The 18,369-nt window shown below is 39.3% G+C and overlaps 1 protein-coding gene across 1 annotated transcript in view; it reads left to right on the top strand.

Annotated features, from left to right (window-relative positions):
* The window catches only part of LOC138036832 (uncharacterized), a 101,640-nt gene that overhangs the window by 69,811 nt on the left and 13,460 nt on the right, over positions 1 to 18,369 (top strand). Inside the window, exons 13-16 of the mRNA XM_068882903.1 lie at positions 4,706 to 5,089; positions 6,940 to 7,320; positions 8,545 to 8,946; positions 18,269 to 18,369. The exon at positions 18,269 to 18,369 is cut by the window's right edge and continues 289 nt beyond it. Coding sequence (XP_068739004.1) covers positions 4,706 to 5,089; positions 6,940 to 7,320; positions 8,545 to 8,946; positions 18,269 to 18,369 — 1,268 coding nt within the window. The remainder of the gene's footprint in view (positions 1 to 4,705; positions 5,090 to 6,939; positions 7,321 to 8,544; positions 8,947 to 18,268) is intronic.

The raw sequence follows: 18,369 nt of genomic DNA, 5'->3' as shown, positions 1-18,369 counted from the left end.
TGCATGTTTAAGAGTTGCGATAATTTATTTAAAAGTTGAAAGAACTGAAGCTGACGGTCTCGAAAGCCCAGCAAAAATATAAAATAACTTGTGGTCCTCTCTTCAATCCAAACTCGTGTTCAAGCCTGTAATATGTTCATGTTTGGAACAACACCAATAGTTTGCCTTGTAAATACCTTAAGAATCACCAATGTTTATCTTTTCTAACACTGAACACTTGCTGATTGTAGACTCAGCTGTAGACTCTTGAAGTTGGAAATAACTACAGTTCTAAGTTTTAAATGGCAAGTTTATTTATTAATAATTTTCCTTCAAAAAAACAGTACAGTGCAATTCAATGCAATCTATTTGATGATCTCATCTTACTCTGCACTGGAAAAAAAACGTTGTACTCCCCGTGCACATAACTCCGAGATTCAGTCGGCTCAGGGAAAGACACCACAGAAAAAACGCGTTGCGCGTGCATAATTTTATCCATTATTTAAGGTGAGGTAGTTCTAAGGAGCCTTCAGTTCATCCGTAAGCTGGCTCACACGAGCCTATGCTCTATAATCTTGCAGGATCTACTTTCCTTCTCAGGAACTCCAATGTCCGTATTGCTTGATGATGTTATCTGTTTAAATCTTCATATCCCAAAGGATTTTGACACTTCCGTCTTCAGAGACCTTTTCTGGCTTGTGCTTGTACCACTTATTTGCATGTTCTAGGTCATGTGCTTTGCGCAGTTGCCAATGGATAACCTGGGCAATTTTATCATGCCGATATTTCTTGTGCTGTACATTCACAAACCAAATGGGCTACAGTTTCGTTTGATCTTATTCTGGTGCCTTGTTTTTGTGCTACCATTATTACATCTTCAGTTGCTTTCTCATTTCACATCTCCTTTTCTCACGCAACTCAAAGTTGCTCATACCTAAATTCAATGTTCCTGAAAAATACACTATGCAGATTTTTCTTTTCCAAATTCTCTTTTCTGTTTGTTGAGTAGGCCTTCCTTTGTCCTGTCGATATCAGATGTTCCTTCCCTTTTTACCTCGTTCATATTTCTTCCCCCACCTTCTGTAACTTAAGCATGCAGGAAGTACTTCTTCCTCAGTCCTCAACAAGATACTGAAATGAAAACTACGATAAATGTGAACAGGTTCCCCAAAATTTGAACTATTTGAGATCTTTTGTATAAGACGAGGTTAATTTGCGAAGACGAGAATTCTGGCCCTTTACCGTTCGAAAATCTTAAGGCGACTCTCATGGACAAGCAATGAGAAACTAGACTGGGGATGATCCAATCCCCGAAGATAATAGACCTCAATGGTTGACATTCTTTATTGAATTACCCGACATTAATCGTGTCAGATTTAAGAGATGCATGAAACCGTCAGACGCATTTGGTGATCCATCTCTTGTCATCTTCAGCGATGCCTCGAAGGACGCTTACGGATCATATGCTTGTGTAATGTGGCAACGACAAGGTGGAGGATTTGCAAGTAACCTCATTGTATCTAAAACTCGCCTTGCCCCTCTCAAGACGATGTCCATTGACATTATCGAGCTGTGTGGGGCGGTCTTAAATAAGAGACTAAAGTCGTTTAGACAAGTAATGGGAAATCTTCCTACAGAAAGCCTTAAACTAGCTCCTCCATGGTATTCCACATCCATTGATCTATAAGCCTCTCGTTCGTTTGTTTGCAATTCGTAAATGCGTCTCCCAACTGGGTTAGTCGTAGCCCTGTTCCGGGACTCCCTCTTACCCCACCGTGAAAATGGGCCTGGAACCCAGGCGGGAAAAGAGAGAGTCCTGTATTACTTGCAGGCGCATGCTTGAATGAGCCAATCATGTTGCATTAGATGCCAGGCTGGATATTTAAATAAAGGGAACCTTGAAACTCCGACAAAAAAATCGTATATGAAAATTACTGTGTGATTTGCAGTGTCAGGAAAGCATCTAGATTATGCCTCGTCGTGACCAAACGAGGAAAAAAAAACCCGATCGCAGTGATGTTGGAAAATTATTGCCGAATAAATGGAACAACTGAGAGAAGATCGCAATAAATCGATGCAAAGGCTGAACTAGTAGACGTACCATAGGATTTCACTAAGCGACAAAACAGCTCGGAGTCAGAATTTCATATTATCTGCAGTACTTTACCTCGAACAATGAGTTTTAAGTAGCAACAATAAAAGCAAGGTGACACACGCTTTTAAGTCGCATTTTCCCTCCATATTAATTAATATTCACGAACAAATTTCGAGCAGAAAAAAAAATCGTGACAATTAACGTCCCAATAATCGATGTTTGACTGTGCATATATGTGTATAAATTTAATAGGTACATTATTGCTTCATCATTGCGTTATCAACACAAACTGGTATGTAAACAAACAAATAGTCCAGGTTGTGATTCCCTTTCGTTTAACTTTTTAGGTAACTTTATCAGGAATAATGCTCAGTATTTTTGTCATTCAATCGTCTTTTAGTTTTTCCGATATAAAAATCATTGCAGTCTCAACAGGCAGCTCTAAATAAAACCTTAGCCATTTGGCCACGGCCCTAAGTGTGTCCTTGTAAGGAAAGAAAGATTTAATGCAACGAGTGCTTTGAAAAATTATTCTAAGGAAAAGTCAATAGTCTGAGTAAATTACTCTACTCTAATTACTCAAACAAAAAAAAAATAATTTTCTCTGTGTCACAAGTGTTTGCGTATTATTCCTGATAAAACTGAGAATATTTACGACATTTTTTACCTGACTGTTTTATATTGGGTATCCAGACAATTTGTCCCCGATTTTGAAAAACAATTGGTTGGCCTTAACTCCTGGAACAATCTCAGTTTCAGTAATTACTGTGCAACTCAAATATATGTTCACTGGATCAGTGCAATTATCACATAACCTCCAGATGAGCAATAAATAATGAATAATAAACAAGAGTTCCAGCAGGAGATTTGTTAGTCTTCTTTGAGCGATTCAAATCCACACGCCCTATATTATAGTTGTAAGTTTCAAGGAGTCTCGGGAGAGCAATTAAATCAAATTTTGATATTTTTCTGCGCCAACATCATGCAGCAGTTCAGTTGGGTTTCAGGCACGAAGTTCCATACTTTCGTATGTCATCCATCTGATTTTCCACCATTAGGACTCACGATAAGAAGGACTGATTTACAATTAACATCGGACTCGGATCGAAGAAAATCGCAAACATATTAAAGGAACAACAATGTAGCAAACAGACTTGCCAAATCCTGTTGCAGGTTTAACAAAACCATCATTACTGGTAACGACTTCATGAATAGCTTGAAGTTTTTCCTCCTTAGGCACTAAAGGTAAAGTGGCATTTCGTAAACGCAAAGGCAATTACCTCTAGAAACTTGGCGTTATAATTTCCTTTCAAATTATCCCCATGTATCAAGTGTAGAAGCGCTCGGAATAAACTATGCCCAAATACGAGATCTTTTTTCCAAATACGGTTTTTTACCCCAGTTTTCCCCAGGGGAAAAAATGGCGTCATTCGAGCATGCGCCTGCAAGTAATTCAGGATTCTCTTTTCCCGCCTGAGTTCCAGGCCCGTTTTCAGGGCAGGGTAAGAGGGAGTCCCGGAAGAGGACTCGGTTAGTAGCTTTTTTAATGAGGGTATAGCAATCGTGTCGGACTGAATAGTGTGCGTACCGCTGCTATGCGATGTCTCAAATACTCCTTGCGCGGTGTCACGCTTCAATAGAGCCTTTTCTGTCATTTCTGTCATTTGTTCAATTTCCCCGCGCGCTTTCCTTGTTGATTCTTGGCGTATAATGTCCTCGCGCGCACTGTTTACTTCTCTAATTACGTCCTGTACATATTTGATCTTGTATGCCGTTGCTTTTGCCAAGGCTTCTTGTTCTTCATCAGTTAAGAACATCGTGTACAAATCATGCTTACCTTCCACTATGTCCCATGCCTCGGTGAGCTTTAGGTAGTTACTTTTAACCCTTTCGCGTCCTCGATTCGCGTATATTGATTTAAGGAGTTCATTTCTTTTCCTTGTGAATCTTGCTTTGGCTGTACGCCGTATGCTTTTGGCTTCGTTTGCCATCTCTCTGCTATCCGTCTCGGTTTTCGGAGTTACCGTTGGGATTCGAATGTTTCGTCCGTCGCGATCGTTTCACTATGATCAAACCTTTTATTCCGGTGCATGTAAGGGATGTTACATCAATGGAAATTGTGTGGTTCGAATCCTAATAAGAAAATTACACGATCATGAAATATACAGAAAATAGAGTGAACAAGAAACGATTCATATTTATCCAGTGACTCGCTAAGGTTCACAACCAACGAAAAATGATTCTACATTAGTATTATGTCCTCATGATGACGTGTCCCATTAGTGAACTGATTATATATTAATCAGTTAGTTAAGAACATAATTTCTCAACGAAACACATAACACCTTCCTTGGTGAAATGAATGGTCTTGTTTTCTATCAGTTTTTATGGCATTTTTTATTGGTAATTGAATGTAGAACTGAGAAATTAACAAAGGCCGATTGTTGTTATCAAACTAAAGAAAATAAAAGTTTGTATTTAAGTATTTATAGGCTATGCCCACTGACTACACTATCCTGATTTGTGTTGCCAGGTGTATTCTGGCTTCTTGTTGAAGTTACTAACTGTTTCATTCATCGGAGATTATTTCTTTTGTTAAAAGGTAATAATTTATTTACTTTAATTTTTTAGAGTTTTCGAAGCAACGTCTTTTGACTGGAACGGATGGAATCATCTCAGTTTCCTCATATTACTATTCATGCATGTATCCACATTACAGCTGGCAGATCGAAGCGAAGAAAGGAGAAAAAGTCAAGTTAGTGATTCAATCCATGTATATTTCATGGTGGAACGGGCCATGCACTCTTGGTTACTTGGAAATTCAAAATGGGACCTATGCAGATGGCAAACCGAGTTCAAGAATGTGTGGTAATCTCTTATCTGGCATTGTAACATTTTACTCGCACGAAGGTCAGAGCCTGGAAGTGGTGCTTGCAATCATGAACTCTTATTGGAGCTGGGTGTCCTTCACAGCTACTTACACAGTTATTAGTTACAATGACACTGTGTCCAATGGTAAGCACACTTAAGGGAAGCTGCATAGTCAATAGTGATTAGCAGTTGAAAGTACTTTATTGTAGGTTTTTGTGCGGGTCGTGCAAAAATCGAGGATAGTATTAAAATGTTGTATAAATAATCTTCACCTAGAAATCAGCCAGGCAAACAACAGATTCCGCAACATAGAGCCACAAAATAGTCACCAATGACAAACCGTTTGCTGTGATTTGTCACTGGAGATTTTAAGCAACGGCGACGGCTGCGTCAACCGTAACAAATTATTGATTCAAAGCAAAAAATAGTAGTGCTGCCTGTGCAACACACATTCTAATGCACTTCTTTGTCGCACTCTACAAAAGAACAACGTAAAGAAACCATTATTAGGCCTTTACCACAACATATTGAAGCTACCGTTCATTTTCTATCTTTACGTGAAAACTGTTCCTACGAATCCAGTTGCAGGATAATTCGCCCGTATTCTCCAAAGTGAATAGGGGAGAGTAATTGCGATAGCGCTTACTTTTATTGTGAATTTGGGTTTTCGTAGACGTTGCCCTGGTCGTTACTTAAACAACCTACTCACAACTGAGTCTGAGACGTCGTGATGACTGTCGCTGATAGTTGAGTTGAATGTACCTGTTTTTTCTTTTACTACTACTACTTTTACTACTACTACTACTATCACATAAAGCACCATTTTTCCATGATGCAAACGTTTATTGTTGTACTTGTTATGATACGATCAGTTTAATTTCTGAGAATGGAATTTGAAAGAATTTGTTTAAATAGTTTTTTTGCTGATCAACGTGAGCAACCTTTTTAACGACCACAGGTTACGTTTTTATTTGTTTTTTTCCCAAAAGAAAACAGGTATAGCTTTTATCAGGAGGGATTCCGTTTTTGCAAACGTTGGCTGGTAGCACTTATATTTGAACAGACTTAACTAATTAGAGTGTAATGTGAAGTGCTAAGTATATATCTAACACATATAAACCATGTGAGCGTTAGTACTACTAATTACACTCAAATTAGTTAAGTCTGTTCAAATATAAGTGCTACACGGCCAACGTTTGCAAAAACGGAATCCTTCCTTGTCAGTACTTGTACATGTTCATTGCTGTGACTTTAACATCGTCAGTTTCCACGGCCTGCTCCCGTCTGACCATGTAGCTCAGTCGGTAGAGCAGCGGTGATCTAACCGGAAGGTCGTGGGTTCAATTCCCACCCTGGTCAGAGTTTTTCCCTATCCTTGTGTGGGCCCATTTCCATTAGTAGGGCTAAGGCTTACATGGTTCATATGGGGTAGATATATACTTAGCACTTCACATTACACTCTAAATGGTTCATATCAAACGACTTTTTAATGACCCTACCAATGCCATGATACTATTCGCTACTTTCAGTTTGTGACTCTCGTGCTGCTTATTATTGAGTAAAAATATTAATAATCTTTTATTTTGATATCGCGAGAAAACATTACCCCAGCGCTAACCTTTAGACACTGTTTTGGTCTTAGGAAAAGTTCTGTCCCTTTCACGATCAAAATTTTATGTTTACTACGTATTTGAAAATGGCACTTGCCCGGCTGTTCGAACATTTACGACTTCAAGTGCTATTAAGACTATGAAGACGTCGGTTAAATTCGTCTTGCTCGCGAAAAATCAGTCACGCAAAAAGCGCACCTCTTAGTAATTAGCATCTACCTTGAAGAAAGTGGACGATCAAGAGCTCCTTTAAACTTAGAACACCAATGAATATCCAATCCTCCAGATTCGAGAAACAAAATGGCGATGTGACAGTTATGTCTTTCTTCAGGCCATGTAGCACAATAATCCTCAAAGTGTTATCTGTCTTAAAATTTGTTTCAGAATGTTCCAACTACGGATTTCTAAATGAGTCCAATCGAGCGATGACCTTTGTTAACCGCAGCATTGGTAACCTGTGCGATTCCACGTTGTCTGGTTGGTATCGATTTAGCGGAGAGGCTGGAACTCAGATGGCAGATTCTTGTCGAAAGATGTATCACTGCAACACAGACTCACCAGGCTGGCTCAATGGCACGCATCCTACAGTGGCTGAGGGGATTGTTCAACGAAAAGTCTGTTTTTTGCAGCACTTGAATGGGACTGACTGCTGCTACCTTTCAAAGGACATCAGTGTTCGCAACTGTGGAGCGTTTTACGTTTACCGCCTTGATCCACCCAGGTGTAACTCACGTTACTGCGGCAACGGACTGCCACAAGCACCAGGTTAGAAAGCTTTTTGTCAAATTTTCTCATCTACTAGACTAACGTACCATGGAATTGTTTTTTTTTTTTTTCCATTGGGCTTAAACAATAGCAGATGTTCTGTCTTTCCATTGGTCAGGCTTGATTAATCCGTTTCGCGTGAGATTAAAAAAAACTCCAAAATCAACAGTGGAATCACAATTTGCACCTTTTCTGAACATTGCGGCCCTTTAGCCACTGCTGACAGGTTCACGGGATGATAGTTAATGCGTGGAGATGGTTATGAAACTCGACGATTTCCTTTGTTTCATGTTTTTGTCCGTATTTTTGACCTTGACCCTGCACAAAACGCACCTTTTTTCGAGAAGATAACCAATACTTCGATCAAATTATGCTCAACTAATTTGGAAACCCGTGCGAAGCGAAAATAAAGGATTGTGCAGGGTCACGGTCAATTCAACACCGATTGCGACAACATTGTTGTCGCTTTTAACGGGTGTAAAGTTTCAGAACCATTCCCTCGATGAACTATGTCCGGATCAACCCTCGGGGTTTTAAAAGAAATGAGGAGAAAGTGATCACTTTGAAATTCCATCCACAAATGGTTGGACGTTTGAGTCTTTCCTTGGTCACATCTCGCAACCTTTGTTTCTGGTGGTACTGTACTTTAGCCCAATACCCACTGTACTAGTTCCCTAAAAATAGGCCCGAAGGACGTACATGAATCCAGAACGAAACAGGTCTATTTTAAGTGTTTACGATGTGTTCAAAGCTTTTTCTCGGATTCCAACACACGAGCCTCGAAATTGAACAGGAATGCCTTTCCCAGGAGGAAATAGGAGGGACTTGAAAAAAAGCCACCGTCAGATATGACAGCCATGCTTTCAAAATGGATTTAATTACCTTCGAAAACTAAAGTCGTCTTTACATTCTTGACTTTGCAAAAACAAGGGTGAACTTGATGCGGTGAATAAATGCGAGTTTTCGGAGAACTCTCACATTCCTTGTTACTTATCGTTATAAAATATGTTGGAACACTTTTCGCGAAGAGCTAAGATAGAGTTTTTGCTGTTGTGGTATATCTATGTCAACCAGCATGTTATTTAAATTCGCTGGATGGGCTTTTGATCAAACGACACCTTGGAAACAAAATACTATTTTGCCAGGACCCGTATTACCAGTATTGTCCTCATTCCAAGTTGCATTGCAATGAGTTTTAATAATTCCTTTTCAAATTGTCGTCAGAATGTTCAAACTACAAATTCGTCAATGACTCGAGTGTATCAGCAGCATACAGACTGGACGGGCTATCGGGTTATTCTTGCAAGGACTATTTCAAGCCTGGATGGCATCGGTTTGGCGGAGAGGCTGGAAACCAAATGGCTGACACTTGCGTTAAGATGTGTCATTGTGGTGCGCGGTATCCCGGCTGGCTAACTGGAGGACACCCCTCTGTGGAGGATGGTGCTGTCTTGCGTAAAGTGTGTTTCGTGGGAAATAACAGATGCTGTGATAGTTTTGTTTACATCAGTGTTCGCAACTGCAGTGGATTTTACGTTTATAATCTGACGTCCATACCATCAAGTCATTGCGCCTATGGATACTGCGCCAGCACCGGATTGGAAGAGCCAACAACCTCAACGACAGGTAAACGCTGTCCCCTTAAGTTTTTCATCATCATGGATATACAGTTCCTTGTCGTCCCAATAGAATAGGTGGGAAATCGTCGCCTCCTGGATTTCATAACCATATTTGTTACGGCGCTGTTGGAATTTTTCTAGCAACTTGTCTCGCAACCTGTAAGAAGAAAGGTTGCACGAAACATTACCTAATGTAACACACACCTTGCAACGACCTGGAACGAATTAGAACTGAGTTCTTCTTTCCGCAACGCTTACCGTATCGTTGCAACAATTTTGCAAGCATTGCGTAGTGTAACATCCGTCCTGCAACATGTGTCGCGAATGCTTGCGTCGTCGGCCAATGAAAATGTTCCCTCTACCTCATGTGAGCATCGGGATCACTACGCATGCGCACAACCAGGCACGTTAAAATAGTGTGGCCACACGAGGCCCAAAATTGGTAAACAGTACACAAAAAAGTGCAGCTCCTCCTGCAGAGAAGAATGAGTTAATAAGAAACCCCTGTGTGGGCGTTTACTCTCTGCTCTATAGGTGGCTGATAGAATTTCAATCAAACTTCAACTTTCAGGGAAGTATCGTTTAATTTTTAATTCCATCAGTCATCTACCACCGAGATTGCCTAAGATTTTAAAGTCATGTGGTCACTCTAGCCCGAATCAAAACCCAGAAAATTGGAAGAAAGATGTTGATTTTATTTGCTTCCAGCATGGACATAATTCATGAAAATGCGTCCGTAAACAGAAACAAATGGGAAAGTAAGAAAAACTGTCAGTATACTTTACCGTGGGTTATGGAAAACCCAGACGTTCCTTTCAACTTGTAGCGGAGATAATAGCATGCTCAGAACATTTGGACTTCCTGGAATTATGAATGGGCTTAATATAAACTTGTGGAATGCACAGAAACAGACTGACTTCATGATTGTTTGCAGAGGAATCTTGTTCAAGCAGCCTTTGTGCTATGGTATTTGAACACTGTGGTGTCAACACCTGATAGGTGCATAGCATTCTTTTCCAATCTTGATATTGTTTTCTTTGACACTCACTTATATGGACTTATAACGCTGACGAACACTTGGTCTTCCCCCCACTTGCAGAGGTGCAGTGCGTGGTTGGTACTCCTTAGGGACGGTAGCCACTCACAACCTCTCATCTGAAGAAGATCTTGTAATATTGAACAGAGCTTGTTCCTTACTAGGGGCAGAGTGCTTTAAAATTTGGTCAATACGCATGTCAAACAAATATGAGGCAGCACCTTAGCACCATCCTTTCGCATGTTCTGAAGATTCATTAAGTGCATTGTCTGGCAGCGTTGTCGTGATTCCAGTGCACATATATTATATCCAACTTATAGTTGAGGGATTGTCAGCTAAGATCCTTTAATGGCTGAAATTTCCTTAGGTGTTTAAGGACTGAGTTGTCCCAGGTAGAAACGTATTTAGATAATGCTGGTCTTAACTAAAAACCCCTTGGATGATACGTTGAATAAGGGGGTGTGTTCCAATCGTAGCATTGTTGTTTAAGACTATAAGTTTAGATAATTTACTCCTTGCAGTGTTAATACGACGGTACCCTGGTCCACGATCGTACGTTTCCTGTAAAAAGTCTAAAACGGCAGCTATAGGTAGACAAAGGGGATCGACAGGTCGTTGTTCACAAATGACTCCCATTTTGCTGGATCGCCAGGAGTTGCAGATAGTGTTCTGAGCTGCTGGTGAAATCCTTTGACCTCTTGAGGGATCTCCTTAAAATAGGCAAGCCATAATTCTGAGTTTGTTCCCCAAGTGATGAGGTAGATTGCTTTTGAGGGTCAGGTGCATATTGGACTTTTGCTTGGGAATGATGATTGGTCTGCTTATTAAGAGTCTGGTACGCTCGGGGTACCAAGCTTGTGTCGGCCAATTTTGGAGCAATCTTGATGGCTAATACTGATTCCACCTCCATTTTTGTGGGGGCTTCAGCCTCCACTATGCTACCGTCGGCGGAATTTATTTGTCTACGTGTTGCGATCGCAAGGTCATTTGGGAGGAATCGCGCGTTGGCCGCACCCGGTGGTAGTAGGAATCAGTACCAATTTACTTGTGGGGGGGGGGGGGGGTGGGGTGGAGGGTCTGGTATGCATGTGTAAATCCGTGTCGTATAAATCGCGGTGTCTGACATTTGCAGAGCCGCCTGTGCAATTTTGCACTTCAGTTCAGAAGAAGCTTTTACGCTTACGCAAGCCAATATTCACTCGGCTTGATCGTCACTGAGGAAGCACTTTATAGCACTGAAAGGGCTACTGAAAATTCACTGATATAGCCCGAAATAGACGCCGAGAAAAGAACACTGGATCGAAATTTTCTTTAGCACCTCGATAGTTCGACAATATATCGTTCGGGTTCGACGTCAATTGAACAATATCGGATTGGTATTCACGACAGCTTTTTTTAAGACAAAGGCTGTTTTGTCACGTCTGAGAGGACGATTTTGGAAAATTACGTTTATGATGTTGTATTTTAATGTGTTTTACTTACCAACGTTGAAAGAAGTGGTTAGGCAATACAAAATGTGGAACGAAGTGAAATTTTGGTTCATACAAATGACATTCTACAATATATATATTCCACTGATTATAAGACAAGCAAATGATGTGGGGGAAAATCCAGGTCCTACAATATTTGAAGTAATCGATTTGACAAGAACAGTAAGTGCTGACTACAATCAAGGAAATGAAGTACTCTTTGGTGAAAATGCTGGTAAGCAACCAATATGTGTACCAATATCACTTACTGCTATTATCAAGGAAATGAAGTACTCTTTGGTGAAAATGCTGGTAAGCAATCAATATGTGTACCAATATCACTTACTGCTATTATTTACCATTATATAGAAGATATTAATTTATGGAGTTTTTCCACTTGAATAATATTTTGGTTACTGGAAATAACTTTTACAATACTATAAGAAAATTGTGCGGACAAATGATTATTTGCTCTTAACTGGCCTGGTGTCCCAGCCTTTTTCTCAATTTTTGACAAAGTGTGTATGATTACAATACAGCGAGTCATTAACAGGACGTTTGTTTCTAAAAAAAGGAACTCACAGAGCTTGTTTTCTCAGCAGAATTACAATTGTTGTTTGTTAATTATTGGCATTAATGCAGTTGCAGTTTTTAAAAATTCACAACAAATTTCTGAAATTTTTGATTCTAAATTCAAGGGATATACATGGAATGGCTCATTCATTTGGGACATACAATTTGATCAGCATTGAAAGACTTGAAAACCTGATTTCATATTTGCAACTCTCCTACTTACAAACATGCAGTTTTCCTTTTGAAATCAAGGGGTCTTAATTAGTGATACACAACCTGATGTAGAACATGTTCGTGAGAATTACCAACAGAAATGTTTATTCTTGAGTAATCAAAATAACCTAGAAGAACCTGTCACTTTGAAAAGAAAGTATTTGGATGAAAGATGCAAAGTAAACAAACGATTGATTGTTCGATGCGAATATGAAAAAAAATTTAAGGTTAAATGAAAGCCCAGAGATGAGGGAAAATAGGCTGGCACATCAACGTGAATACAAGAGGAAAATTCGTGCAATGAATTCCCTGAACTTAGAGAAAAGAGACTGGCAAATATCAGAAAGAGAAAATTGCAAATGAATCAGCATGAATATCAGAAAGAAAAAACTAAAATGAACCTCTTGAATGTCGAGAAAAGAGGCTGGCAAATAGACGTGAATGTGTGAAAAAAAAGATTGCAAATACAACCGTTGCTGTGTCTGAAGGTCCAATGTACATTTGTTCTTGTTGTGATCAGCTATGGTACAAACACAGTGTTACTACTGCTGAGAAACTAAGACTTTCTAATCCTAGTGTAATGGAATATTTACTGAGCAAACTGAGTGTTGATGATATGGAGTGGCTTTGTCAGTCTTGTTACAAACATTTACGAAAAACTAAAATACCACCCTGTGCAATTAAGAATGAAATGTCATTTCCAGTTAAACCTGACTTCTTTGACTTAAATGAATTGGAGTGCAGACTTCTAGCACCTAGATTAGCTTTTCAAAAGCTTATGCAAGCTCCAAGAGGATCAGTTTAAAATAAAAGAAATGTTGTAAATGTACATGCGGATGTTAACAATACTGTCAATATGTTAGTGCGGTTGCCTCTAGAAAGTGCTTATCACAAGTTAATAATCTGCTGAGTGATGTAAATAATATTGGAGATGATGCTGAAATTGGAACTGAGCAATGTATTGATGATTGGATTGAAGACGATGCAGAAATTCCTGCAGGTGTAACTAATACTATGCTAACTGCCACAGATTTCCTTCAGGACAGTGAAAGAGAACAAGTTTATAGCATTGCCCGCAGAGAGGGCAGTATACCTTTAGTATATTTAGAGATAAGAGATAAATATTCTGAAGAATTAGCTTATCCAGAAATATTTATTGGTCAAAAAAGGCCAGAAAATGAAGAAAGACTAGTAAATGTTCACTACAGTGATACTTGCAAATTAGAATTAAGATGGTCAGATAGAAGATAGATAGATAGATAGATAGATATACCTTTATTTAAACACGATAATGTTTAAAGCTATAAGCTTATGGGGTCGTGTGTTTACAAATAAGATAAGATTCCCTTAAATTACATACTATTATACGCCTAAACTAAAAATCCCTATGGTGTAAGAGAGCTAAAACTAAATGGCAATTACGATTGTATATGTAAGATACATGTCAATTATATAAACATATATATATATATAATATATATATAGAGTTGCATATAAACTGGAGAGGAAGACAAAACTTCTCGAAGGTCCAGGAAATTTAATAAATACGTTTCGGCCCTTCGGCCTTCGTCAGTTAAAATTTTTTTAAAAAAAGAGTACAAGTTAAAAGTCTAAGGATAAAATGGCCTAATTATTACAGCAGTGGAGACTATATAGTCTCTGAAAGACTAACAATGGCTATTGTAAGGGAATACAATTAAGTAGTAAATTGTATGGTACAATACAAGCCAAAACTAAAGCTTAATCACTAAAACAAAAGTAATGATGTAATAATAAAATCTAGAGTTATGCAAGTGATTCATAAATAGATTGAATCCAACCCAACCCAAGATCGTAATCGAGAGAAAGAAAAAAAACGTAACTAGATAGTTGAGATACACAAAGGAAAAAAAACCCAATATAGTTGAACCAATATCTTGCAGGCAGGGAAGAGTTAACGAAATAAATAATATAAATATTATTCATACTTGAGATCTAAAGCGTATCAAGATCTTTAAGATGTTGAATTTTTATTATCTTTTTTATTTTTATTATGTGGCTTCTTGATTTCCCTAATAGCCTTTTGTTCAGCTTCTGCAAACAAGCTGGAACTGGAAGTTCGACTATAACACACTATGTTATGATTGCAGCACGTTTTGTAACTTTTTGAGGAAAAGGTTAAGTTGGGTAATCGTAAAAGTGGTCGCAGACGCTTTCGGGAGCGGTCGCATACAACAGCTTTTCCTTACAAAGTCACAGTTCAAAATGTGTTTCACAAAGGTGGTCGTAACTAGAGTGGTTGCAAGGAGAGCTTCCACTTAATTGATTCTAAATTAGCCATTACACTTAAAGCCCCCACATGTACGCATTGCGGACCTATTTTTTAAAGGAGTTGTGGTGGGACACTAAATGGAAGGAACGCATAAAGAAAAAAATGCAGTTTACAGTAAAAGCATCCACTGAAAGTGCACGTGGGTCTGGAAGCCATGAAGAACATAGGGGATGATCTGCAAATTTAACCGAGAGCCAAACATATCAATATCAGGTTGTGCCAGCACGCTTGGGATTCTGTTTGATTATCAAAGGATATTTCTGTTTCATTTCCCTGCACAGGGATTGCAAACCCAAACAAGCTGCAATGAGTTATGTGATTTTCTCTTTCAGCTTCATACCAACTACCCGTTGTGTAAAGCTTGCTTCAACCCATGACTGGAGGCTTCAGTGCGCAGAATTTTGAGATTTTTCCTTCTATTAATAACACTCTTTAACACTCTTTGAAATTAACCACCAGTTAATTCTAACCTTGCTTCGCCTCGTGAGTCCACAACATTTTGACCACTGTGATGACGAATATCGTTGTCGATAAGAGTACAGACAACGCTGAACCACTTTCGATTTGTTAACGTGACCAGGTGATTGACAAGTGCCGATCAAGTAAGCTGAGGAGGGAAGGGTTCTGCTGATCGCTCGTTCATCGGAGGCAGCGGAGATTCAAGCAGAAAAAATGAAAATGAAAACAGAAGTAGAAAGTGTCAGTAAAACTCTTAGAGTAGCATATACTTCAGTTGTGGAAAAGAAGGTCACTTCGCCCGAGATCAAAGTTGTCAAGCGCGCAAGGCCACCTGTAATAAAAGCCACAACCAGGGACAATGTGCAAAACAAAGAAAACTGGAAAGCGTGCGTAAATGAAAATGGATCCGCCAGAGGGCCAATTCGTATCAATACACTTCTTCATCAAAAAATGCCAGCCATGATGTTCATAAACTAAACTTCAATCGCAACACCAAACTTTGAAACCTTTCTAGAAAAGAATGGACTGCTCCCATAATTTCAAAAACTGGAATGACCTCGTCATTCATACCAACAAGAAGCAATTCGGCAACTTTTTCCGTAAAAGTCAACAAAGACCTAACTTCCGCCAACCAAAAAATTGTCAAAGAAACCATTCAGAAACTCATAACCACACAAGAACTACCAATAACCGCCCAACATCTCATCAATACTCCTAGGACTTCATACATTTATTTCAAACCTAAAATTCAAGAACAACCCAGGCCGTCCAATTGTTTCAGCATGCAGTTTCCCAACTGAACTTATCTCGAGCTATTTAGACAAAATCATGACACCCATAGTCAAGTCACTACCTTCGTACATCAAAGACAACAACCATGCACACGATATTTTCCGTACTTTCAATTTCTAGGGTGAAAACAAAAATCATTTTCACTATGGACATAACATCTTTATACACCCTAATCCCCAACAACGAAGGCCTCCAAGCACTCAAATATTTTTTAACCAACGTCCTGTTAAAAAAACCGAGCTTCGTCTGGCCGAACTGGTTCTAACACTCAACTGTTTTCACTTGGCAACAGTTACAACAAATAAATCAGAAGTGTTGCAATGGGAACAAAATAGGACCTAGCTTCGCCAACCTCTTCGTAGGCTATATCGAAAATGAATTTTTCTCTCACTACGGTGCTACTTCATCCAGCAAAGAGGAACTCAACCAATTCATTACTTCATTCAATTCTTTCCACCCGGCTCTAAAAGACACCTGGCCAATTCCCGAAAATTCAATTGCTTTCCTCGACGTTAAATTGTCAGTCAACGGCAACGGTTTATCTCAAGCGTACAATACAAACCAACAGATTCCCATAACTACTTGCTGCGTTCGTCCTCTCATCCACAGCACGGAAAAAACACCATCCTATTCTCTCCTTAGACTAAGGCGCCTCTGTAGTGCGAGGAAATGTGCACGGTTTTTCAAAAAATGTGGCTACCCTGACTCCGCTGTCACCACAGGCAAACATCGCGCCCAAGAAATCGACCGATAAACCGCACTACAAACGTCACAGAATGAAGAAACCCACAGATCTCCATTCACCCTCTGGGGAGGATCCAGGTTTTTAGCGTAGGGGGTTCGATAAAAGGGTACGCCTGTAGTGGGCGTTCCGGGGGCATCCAGTCAGCGTGTTCTAATATCATTTTTAAAAGTTAAAATGCCATTCTTTTTGCATGAAAATGTAGCAAAGCTGCGTAAAAACGATTCAAATTTGCATTTGTAAAACTACGACAAAAAAATACTGAATTTGATCTTTTTTTTCAATTTTGTGTTTCGTCAAAGACTGGATCAACAAGAGCCCTTCTTCGGGAGTATCTCTCCGCAAAAAGCTGAAACACAGCCTCGCCGACGTCACGGTAGTCAATGGGTTTTCCAAATTTTTTTATTGCAATTTTTGACGTTATTCTCCTGTAATGTTACATTCGAATGTTCGGCATCTTTCCTTCATTTATGGGGGAAATTAGTCAAAAAAAATATTGAACATACGGAAGCTACGAAAGAGACATCTTTGTTTGTTTTTCGAAATAAAGAGAATTTGGAGGTTGTGGGAAATATACGCTAACTCCTTGAGACACTTAAGACTTGCTGAGCTCCACATTTTAAAACCACATTTTAATGTTTACTTCGTAAAAACCTCCGCAATACAATCAAAACGAAACAGAATATAGCCACAGTTCCGCGATAGTCGTCACACAACGTTCTCATTTGCTTGTTTTCGCAAAATTGTTTTCAATGTTGTTGTGTTTTTTATAGTGATATTGGATTCGATCCCGTGACGTCCGAATAGAATTGACTAGCAAGTTCCCGTTCGACTCTGGCTTTACTACAAACCATTTTTAGTAAAGACAGACAATAACATGACATCAACACGAGCAAACGAGCAAATGAGAACGTTGCGTGACTGCGCGACGATCATCGTGGAACTGCGATTCTGTTTTACAGTGTGGAAATCAGCGAGTCTTTAGTTTTTCTGGCAGTTATTTCGTAGCGTATATTGAATAAACTCCAATTTCAGCATTTTCGGAAATTATCTTAATTTCGAAAAACAAACTCCGATTTTCGGAAAGACTAAGTCAGATACTCGCAAAAACCAACTTCGATTTTAAAACACACACACACAAAAAAGTAAAGAAAAAACAAAGTCCGATTTCGAGAAAAAAACTAAGATGTCCCTTAAGAATTTCCGTAGCTTCAGTATGTTCCTTAATGTTTTTGACTAATTTCCACCGTATATGAAGGACAGATGCCGGTCATTCGAAAACAACAGTACAGGGGCCGGTTCCTGAAAGGAGGAATAAATTATACCTGAGTGTAACAGTTACTCCAGAGTTAAATCTGCTATTCTAACAGAACAGAATTTATTCAGAACAGAAGGTATTCCAGGAATAAGGCACATTTATTCCTGGCATAGAGTTATTCCTCCTTTCAGGAACCGGCCCAAGGAGAATAAGGACAAAAATTGAAACAAACGAAACATGGAAAAAGAAATGGCACCCCGATCCCGACCCCGACCCCGGCCCCGGCCCCTAGTTTTGGCTACTACCCACAAAAACGGGTTCAACCTGAGACCGGATTTGACCGACACCAGCTATTTATGTTGCCAAGTGCGAAGGTCATCTATTCAGGCTCCTTGTTTTAAGTTACTTGTTTCATGCATCGGAGATTATTTCTTTTGTTAAGAGGTAATAATTTATTTACTTTGTTTTTTTTTTAGGGTTTTCGAAGCAACGTCTTTTGAATGGAACGGATGGAATCATCTCAGTTTCCTCATATTACTATTACTATTCATGCATGTATCCACATTACAGCTGGCAG

This window comes from Montipora capricornis, unplaced genomic scaffold (genome assembly GCF_036669925.1).
Source record: "Montipora capricornis isolate CH-2021 unplaced genomic scaffold, ASM3666992v2 scaffold_505, whole genome shotgun sequence".
Lineage (NCBI taxonomy): Eukaryota > Metazoa > Cnidaria > Anthozoa > Scleractinia > Acroporidae > Montipora > Montipora capricornis.
Note: the sequence above shows the minus strand (reverse complement) of the source record. Positions and strands in the feature narration are given on the sequence as shown.